The sequence below is a fragment of the Ostrea edulis genome, chromosome 7 (genome assembly GCF_947568905.1).
Source record: "Ostrea edulis chromosome 7, xbOstEdul1.1, whole genome shotgun sequence".
Taxonomy (NCBI): Eukaryota; Metazoa; Mollusca; class Bivalvia; order Ostreida; family Ostreidae; genus Ostrea; species Ostrea edulis.
In genome coordinates, this window is record NC_079170.1 from 56,574,388 (window position 1) to 56,584,387 (window position 10,000).

At 34.1% G+C, this 10,000-nt stretch overlaps 1 protein-coding gene across 1 annotated transcript in view; it reads left to right on the plus strand.

The window, feature by feature from the left end:
• Window positions 1-444: 444 nt before the first annotated feature.
• LOC125653352 (mesencephalic astrocyte-derived neurotrophic factor homolog) overlaps window positions 445-10,000 on the plus strand; it is a 25,885-nt gene continuing 16,329 nt past the window's right edge. The window contains exon 1 of the mRNA XM_048882801.2: window positions 445-662. Within this exon, the coding sequence (XP_048738758.1) occupies window positions 578-662 (85 nt within the window). The 5' untranslated portion in view covers window positions 445-577. The remainder of the gene's footprint in view (window positions 663-10,000) is intronic.

Sequence of the window (10,000 nt, forward strand, 5' to 3'; positions counted from 1 at the left end):
TATTAACAAATAACGTTTTCAATTTTCATAAATATTTTTTTCTCTAAAAAATTAGAACGTTTAAATCTGAGTCTTTTAGGTATGTTTTATTAGATATTCATATCATGCACCAAATCACAGCGAAATTTGGACTCTTTCTTATTTGCAAACAAAACACCTTTTTATCATTCCGGGAAAAATCACAAAGAGAGCTTGTATTAATCTTTCAATGGTGAAATCATATTCCATAAGAGGTGTTATAACGAGCCATTAAATAAAAGATTGTGTTATAACGAGCCATTAAATGAAAGTTTGGTGTAATGAGCTACCTTAACTCGGCTCCCTAAGATGTTGATAACAGCTTCACATTTTATCGAATGATACAATATTATTCATATTTGTCTCGCGGTCTATTTTTTTCCCTTTACAAATCATCCCTTCTGCAGATATACTCACCATCTTTGGCCAATCAAATTGCGACAGATGTACATGTGCTTCCTGTTCCACGTTTGTTTTGCCGGTGACTAGCAGACAACAATCCAAGAGGATTTTTATTTTCTCATTTAACTCAGTTACTCCAGTTACGCAAAGAAGAACAATGTATTTGAAGACTTTGCTGTGTTTAGTTTGTGTCACGGTCGTATGTACTGCCAAGAAACCAGTAACAAAGGACAACTGCGAAGGTACTGTGTAGCAAACATTTTCCTCCTTAGAACGGTAAAGTGAAATAAGAAAAAAAAAAAAGAAGAAGTATGTATTTAATGCTTTGAACAATAGTTCGACAGTAATTTGATCCACAAAGTAAAACTGAAATCGTCTAAAATTTAAAATATGATACTTGCTCACAGAAATCTTATCAGAGACCCTTTTTTTCTCTATCACTGTCACACATTTGGACCAAAGGCATCTGAAGTGTGGATAGCTTGTATAGATCTTATGCACCCCCCCCCCCTTCTAAAAAAGAAATTATTTTTATACAGAACCAATAATTTATTCAAAATATGTTATTTCCCCCACCGAATAGCGATCACCCAAGTTGTTTCGCTTTCTAGACGTTCCGTCCCATAACCAATCCGTCCCTTAGTCGATTCGTCCCATTACCGATCCGTCCCTAGACTATCCGTCCCCTAGTTAATACGTCCCCAAGTCGATCCGGCCCAGAAAAAAATAATTGCTATTTTTCCAAGTACTATTAGAGTACTGAATTGGTTTGATTCATCTGCGTATTTCATCTTCATGGTGTGTGTGCCGCTGATGTCTTCTGTCATCAGGTAGTCATCCTTTAATATGCTCTATGGTATTTATGGCTTGATTGCAGACTAATTAACCTTGATCACTCGTAATGTATATTAATCTTCTTGAGACTATCATAACAAATGTCTCTTCTTTTAAAAGCAAGAAAAACATACTTTGCCAAAGCATTTAACAGTTAAGGTGATTTGTTCCTCCATATTGAAATAATTAGCTTTCAGTATTTCCCAAACAGAATAGATGTTTTGATATTTGACAGCTTTTTCTAAGATCACTATACACATCACAATATTCGATAATTTAAAAGTGGGCTTCATTTTCAATACAAAGAATATCTTTTGTTTTTAGACAAAATTTACTTACTCTGTCATTTCTTGGAATATTTCTATACCTGCTACAGTCTATTTCCAAATCATGAGCAATTCTTTGAACTTCTGAAGTTTAAAAAAACCAAACTAATAATAGTGTAAGCTCGTAATTTATGATCAAAGGTTGCACAACAATGCAGTTATATAAACTGTTTTCACTAAGGTGTTTTCACAGTGATCAGTGGACACAGCTAGGACACAAATTTACATTGATTGCTATACATAGTTGAATAACGATGTTTTTACAATATAATTAATGAGCACACATTTTCATAACCATCGCACTTCAAACAAAAATTATAAATCCTAGTTAAGGGTTGTATAAACAATTTTATTTACACGTCTAACTTCGGCAGTTATCTAATTTTGATAACTATAACTGCAATATATATGCAAAAAAACTCCCTTTTTCTTAAATAATAATCATTTATTATATCTTTGATAAAAAAAAATCTGAGGGGCCGGATCGACTAAGCAAAATGGGCCGAATCGACCATGGGACGGGCCGTCTAAGGACGGATCGACTAGGGACGGACCGACTGTGGGACGGAACGACCTGCTACCGTTCTGAATAGTCAGATTCAACCTTCTGTAAGTTTTAGAGATGACCACTTGTGAGATAGGTGTGCAACAAATCGTAAACAAACAGGACAATACCTGTTTCGAGACCGATTCATGGTGTTTAAACCAACTTTATCGAAGGAATTTCTGCTAATATCTCGTTAGGCTAATGTAGTTCTACTTATGTCTTTCATCTAAATCCCATGCCATCCTTTTAATTGTCGTATTCTGCCATTTATTTCATCGTACCAGAGCTTTTACGTCCATTGACAGCCTTAAAGGAGGTTGTGACATCACTTTGCGTCTCGCATTATCTGATTGGCTTGCACTTGCATCATCTAAAATATATTTCAGACAAGCATTTCAGCTTAATCAATTTCAATTGATTATCATCTCCAAATGCAGGCTGTCCAGCGGCCCTAAAATTCCTAAAAATTCCTAATTTTTTTCAGTTTTGCTAAAAGTCCTAAAAAAATGTAGAATTCAAGGGGAAATCCTAAAAAAGCCCTTATTTTTCATGTCAATTCCTACTGTTTTATCAGTCTTGAAAAATCAAAATGCATTCATACAAAATGTGTGTTATTAACGTAGATTGCAGTTCTTATTCAGATAATGCTGATGCAGTGAAAGGCAGTTGACCTGTGGATCCATGTGTCAAGCTTGTTTATTGGTTGTGACTTTGTGATAAAGAGTTGAGATTTTAGGTTATAGCCAATAATAGCTGAGACCATGGAACACTGGAATACACCCTTCCTGTACTTACATCTTATTTGTGTGTCATGTGAGTTTCTTTATTGTCAAATTTGACAAGGTAAGTCCTTTTAAATAATTAAAACTTCCGCAATTTGGTTAAAAATTCCTAATTTTGGCCCTAATTTAGCCCTAATTTTTTAAAATTTTACCCCTAAAATTTGCCCTTATTTTTTGTCCAAGGGTGCTGGACAGCCTGCCAAATAATTAATTCTATAAAGTTATGTATCAAAACTAGCTTTTTACCATGAAATAATCTTGAGTTGATATTTCTATTAGTCATTTTCGTTTTTAAATCCATGCACCTTTGACAAATTCAAAATAGCTCTTTCATACTGTATATACTCGCCTATAAGTCGGTTGTATAGTTTTTAGGTTATTTTGGAGGGAATTGCCATTGACCCTTTTGTAAGTCGGTCTAACTTTTTTCAAGAATCGGTTTACAATTTGTAATCAATGCTCTAATATTTTTACCTGTGTTTAAAATAATATTGTGAGAGATGCGTCGATATATGGTATTTTCCCCCAACAAATCAATTTCATATCAATACTCTTATGTATTTTTATTAGTGTTCCAATAATGTTTTGGGATATATGACATCAATAATTCACTTTTTATTCTCAGTAAATTAAACAGTTACTATTTTGTTTATTTCGTCCATGTTTTTGTTGTTTAAAAACACTTGGCTATACATTACACCATCCCGAAAAATAGTAATCTTCTTAGGACATTCTAATAAGTCGGACATTGAGTTTTGGACCAAAATTTAACTCCCAAAAATCCGACTTATAGGCGAGTACTGTACATACGGTATATTTTTGTTCATTGTTAAGAAAAAGACCGAGGTGGTCAGAAGATTGAAGAGCCAATCAGATACTCAGGAAAGGGGTAATTTATCTACATGGACCCTTTGGGAGGTTGGGGTAAACGGGGGGGGGGGGGGGGGGGGGGGGGGTATTCTTTTATTGTTATTATTATTATACAAAATTTATAAAGTGCTAAATATAATATAAAATTACTCTAAAGCGCTGTACATAAAACACTTGTGGACATAAGAGCATAAAACTTACAAGTTTAATAAATACTAGAGCTTAAAAATGATGCAAGTTAAAAAAAAAAACACTTAAGAATATACATATATATATATATATATATATATATATATAAATATATATACATATACATATAACTTTAAAAGGACTAGTAATGTTCACATGTAAAATTGCTGTGTTGTCCATTGTAATAAGGTCAATTTAGAAATGAGCGATCTTAAATAAACACTAAGAAGAATCTGGGTAAGCAATAATGATGTACCGATTATCGGCAACTTTTGATTGTCGGTCGCTATAACTGAAACGATGTGAATTATCAGTTGCCATTTTAAAAATCGAAAATCGTCGACGTCTATTTTTTTTAATAATATGAATATTCCTGCCGCGACTTAACTAAAATCCAAAATGGCTGATGAAGCTGAATCATCCGATAAAATTGAATATTGTTTTAATGTCCCTCTTGAGAATCTTTCACTCATATGGAGACATCACCATTGCCGGTGAAGGGCTGCAAAATTTAGGCATATGCTCAGCGCTTACAGTCTTTGAGCAGGGAGTGATCTTTATCGAGCCACACCTGCTGTGACACGGCCCGGGCCTCGGGTTTACCTCTTACAACAAACAAGGGGTATTGAGGCTCTATTCTATACCGGATCCCATAAGAACAACAACAAAAGTCGAAAGATCTATCCCTATCCTGGGAAAACAAAATCGAAATTATGGTATTATTAAATTCAAATTTCTAATGATTTTAGACGTTTCCATGAGTGAAAAATTCCCAAGAGAGACGTTAAACAACATACAATCAATCAATCTTACGATTTTATTCTAATTAACTTAATATTTAGGGTAAAAAATAAAATAAATTTAATACATTTATGCCATAAATTTGAAATGAATAAAATTCGATTATTTTTCGATTAATCAATTGAAAAGGTGCATCCAATTAATCCGATCATCGATTAATTATTTTTTCCCTATTGCCCATCACTAGTAAGCAATGGTAAAAAGGTAAGTTTTTAATAACTTTTTAAAACGAATAAAATTCATCTCAGATCTCAGGTCTTGGGGTAGATTGTTCCAGAGTGTAGCACTCACCACGTCGAACCGTCTGTGTCCATATGTCTTAGTATGTGTACGTGACTGCACCAGAAACATAGGGTTTTCTGATCGCAGGGATCTTCTAGGTGTGTAAAATTTGACAAGTTCTTGTAAATATAATGGTGATGTTCCATTTAAAGCTTTAAAAGTCTGTAGCAGCAGCTTGTACTGGATTCACTGTTCTACAGGGAGCCAATGTAATTTACTAACATGGGTGTTATGTGGTCATATTTCTTTGTACGTGTAATGATCCTGGCGGTGGTGTTTTGAATCCTTTGGAGTCTAGTCAAGGAACTGGTACTTATACCGTACAGTAAGGCATTGCCATAATCCAGACAAGAGGTCACAAGTGAACATATAAGGGTCTTACAAGCACTCTCCGATATTAACGGTCGAATTCGGCCAATATTACGTAGTTGATAGTAACACGATTTAGCGATGCTTCGAACCTGGTGGTCCATATTTAGCATAGAATCAAAAAAGATTGCTCACAGTACCTCTTGTTTTAAATGAAAAATATTTTCATCAAAATTGTTTATCGTAACTGTCTGCCTAATGCAAAGACCGACCTGTGTATAACTTGTATATGGGTCCATCTCAGATATTAGGAAATTTTATTTGGAATTCTAAATGGTCATGGAATTACATGTACTTCATTTGTAGCCGAGTTGCAACGAAGTTGAACTCGGCTATTGGTTTGGTGATGCGAGCAGGAGTTATCCGGATGATAACTCGAAAAGTTTACAATCTAATCAAATGAAACTTTGATATGTTGTTGGGTACCAGGTAAGGAAGACCCCTATTAATTTTGGAGAAAAATGGCCAAAGGTCAAGGTCACTGACCAAAAATAAAATGAAAATTTCAGAAAAATTTGGTTTTCGGATGATAACTCAGAAAGTTTAAATCCGATTCAAATGATACTTAAATATATTGTTATGTACCAGGTAAGGAAGACCCCTAATGATTTTGGAGAAAATAGGTCAAAGGTCAAGGTCAGTGACCAAAAATAGATTTAAAATTCCCAAAAAATTTGGTTTCAGGATAACTCGAAAAATTTTAATTTGAATCAAATGAAACTTGGATATATTGTTGGATACCAGCAGAGCAAGGCCCTTAATGAATTTGGAGAAAAAAGGTCAAAGGTCAAGGTCACAGTGACCGAAAATAGATTGAAAACTTCATACAAATATGGTTTCTGGACAGTAACTCGAAAAGTTTAAAACTGAATCAAATGAAACTTGGTTATATTGTTGGATAGCAGGTTAGGAAGACCCCCTATTGATTTTGGAGAAAAAAGGTCAAGGTCACAGTCCTGAAAAAAGATTGAAAATTTTAGAAATATCTGAATCTGCATAACTCTAAAAGTCTAAATCCAAATATTCACAATTATAAATATGCCACATCATTCCTGACTTCACAATGTATTCCATGCAACTCAGCTCATGCACCCCTGGGTGCATATATTGATTTTATTATTGTAAACACTTGAGGAACTAATTCCACCCCTTTAGAATTATAGGTTCAATCTTATATTTGATTGTTGATACTTCAAATAATATACCTTAGTAACAAATGAAAATGATAAAATAAGTATGTTGTGGTATTAATAAAATTTGTATCAATTAGCACACATATACTTTTTATCAACATCAGAAAATTGCAATTTTCCTTGAACAGCATTATCAAAATTTCACAAAAACTGGCTAAAAGCCTAAAACGATATGATAGTATTCATAACAAAATTCATGATGCTGTTTCTTTAAAAAATATACAAAATGTTTGAAAAATGGAAGGAAATCTACTGCAAATGGACTTGATAAATAATTTGATGAAAACAGTTATTGTCCTTGGATTCAATATTTTGAAACATATAATTGATTTAGACTTTTGAAATATTTTATGGTTATCAATATTGTTTTTACAATAACTTTTGAAAAAGATTCCCAACAAAATTTATGTTCCTGTCATGCATAAATCTTATTGACTTTGCAAAATCTAAAAACTTCAGGCCAAAATTAAAAAGGAGTTTGTTTGCCATCGCGCGACCGACCCATTTTTAACCTCCCGATTGGAAAGTTTTTAATGACATAATTTCGGCCATGTTTTTTTTTCCACTCGATTTTCCGACTTGTTTTTCTTTCAAGTTCCATCCCATGGGGATCCGGGTTAGAATAGGTCTTCAGTACCCCCTTGCTTGTCGTAAAAGGCGACTAAATGGGGCGGTCCTTCGGATGAGACTGCAAAAACCGAGGCCCCGTGCCACAGCAGGTGTGGCACGATAAAGATCCCTCCCTGCTCAAAGGCCGTAAGCGCCGAGCATAGGCCTAAATTTTGCAGCCCTTCATCGGCAGTGGTGACGTCTCCATATGAGTGAAATATTCTCGAGAGGGACGTTAAACAATATTCAATCAATCAATCTTTCAAGTTCCTATCCGCGTTTGGTTCATCTTCACAAGTCAAGGGTTATTGATTCGTTACCTCGCACCATGCTTGCATCAGTCACCATTCAAAACACGGGTTTGGGACAGGGGATGACGCTATAAGCTAAAATTAAATCATCCAATGAGATTCCTCGTTTAAGATGCAAGTTTGGAAAAAGCAAAAACAGAAAGTAAACAATGGTCTTCGTGGGGGTACTTTTCTTAACATCAAGAACATTGCGTGTTGTTTTTATTTTGTAACGAGGTAACTAATCAATAGCCCTTGACTTGTGAAGATGCGTTTTGTTTTGTTTTTAGTTAATTTGTTCTTTGCAACGTTTTGTAAATCGTCGCAATTTTAAGCACTCAAATGATCGATTCGGAACATGGCATACTGGTAGAATTTTATCTATCCGATGAGGCATCATTCGATAATTATGGACACAAACAACAACTGTGTTCCGATGAAAATGTAAATGGGTGCCCCAAATATTCGGAAATGCCCGCAATTTACCGAAATGCCCCCAGGAATTAGTTTTCGAAATACCACCTAAAAGTATAGAAATTCCCCTCTAATTATATACATTAATGCAGATTAAGTTTATATATGTTAATCTTTTATGATAAAACGTTTTTAAATTTGTGATTATAAATTTAGGAAATTCAATTGTGTTCAATTCTCGCATTCACAATGTTTCAAAGAAAGATAACTCTAGCAAAATTTATACGTGCATGTATATATCACCGATGATTTTTTCCCCTATACAATATTTGTTTGAATTGCAAAATATATCTGAATGTTGATTTAATTCAACTTAAGCAATGTAATACTGGTATATATAATGATTAGGAAATAATGGTTGAACACATTCTTCTAAATGAAAGAAAAATAACGAGTTACCTTCCTTAAAAATTTTATGTTATTTTTTCTTCAGAGACGGTATTTTACACATTGAATCAATCTCTAATCTTTCAATTTAACTTTAAAAGAATGATTCAAAGGGGAATTTCGTTAGTTCTAATGGGCATTTTGGTATTTCTGGAGGCATTTCGGTAAATCACAGGCATTTTGTTAATTTGAGGTACCGCGGAGCACGGACTTAATGTATCAGAAATCGTTTGACCAACATCATTGAACATGAAATTGTGTTGAGTTTATACGAATAATGTTTTAGTTCAACAGCAATGCTACCAAGTTTCAGTTGCATAATACATGCATGTTACATTGGCCATTGAGAGTAAAATCATGGCAACCAAGACTCTAGACAAATTTGAAAAAACAATGGACATATTCAAGACCTGGAAAACAAACACCCACAAAACAAATAACATATATCAGAATAACAAAATGATATATGAGCCATACACAAACTACTCCTGTCCATGAAGTTAAAACTGCACTTTGTAGAGAGGTTTCTGACAGTTCTGCAAGTAATTCACTGTAATATGGTTAATTCATCAAAAGAACACAAAATATAAAAACAGAGTTTTGATATTCAATATATTTTCAGGAAAAAAAACAAAAAAACCTACCAACCGACCCAATATTTTTTATGACCCTCGGGCTATGGCAAACCAACATTTTTTTAAATGTGGCCTCACAGGAGGGTGGAGCTACGTTAATTTTTCAGAGAATAAAAAGGAAAAGATATTTGAAAGCATATTTTCTTAATAATGAAAAAATGATCAAATGTCCAACTGGTTTTATTTCATAAATTTCTTCATTCTATCCTCACAAATCTGAAATATAAAAAAAGTTTCAATATTGTAAACTTAAATGATCAATTCAAGGAGAAAAGGAATTGATCTGAAATATGTCTACATTGATTTCATTCATAAATTAACATGTATCTATTGTTTTTGCAATACTCGTTTGTCAATTATATTTGACATATTTTTATTGCCATGCTTTTGTATTCTGGCACACTTGCTACATACATTGAACAGGGTTGCAACTTAGACTGAATACCTTAGGGGCCAAGTGGGCCCCTGAATAAGAAATGATTTCAGCCCACATGAAATTTTAGTAGCCCACACATATGAAATTAACATGATTGTTTTTACAAGAAAAAAGAAACATCAGGTCACATTGTACTTTATTTAAAAAAATTAAAATGTCAATTTTCAACAATCCTCTCTCTCTCTTTCTCTCTCTCTCTTTCTCTCTTTCTCTCTCTCTCTCTCCTCCCCCCCCCCCCCCTCCCCCTGGGTCTGACATGCGCTTCTCCAGACTTTTTATACAATTTGGAAAGTTCTCAGCTTTACAATGCTGTCAAGTTTATAACTCGGGCAAGCTGTCATAACAATTGAACCTTTTGTGTCACATTTTGTACACACAGCATATGCCATTCCCTTTTCGTGGTCATTGAGCCATATTCTCCCCTTCTCTCCACTTTAGTAAGAACAGACACTTTCTTTTCATTTGAAGTAACACTTGCGTTGTTCAACTTCTGCTTTACATTTTGGAAGGTTTGATACCCCAGGAATGTCTCGCCAAGTGGCAAAAGCTCAACCAG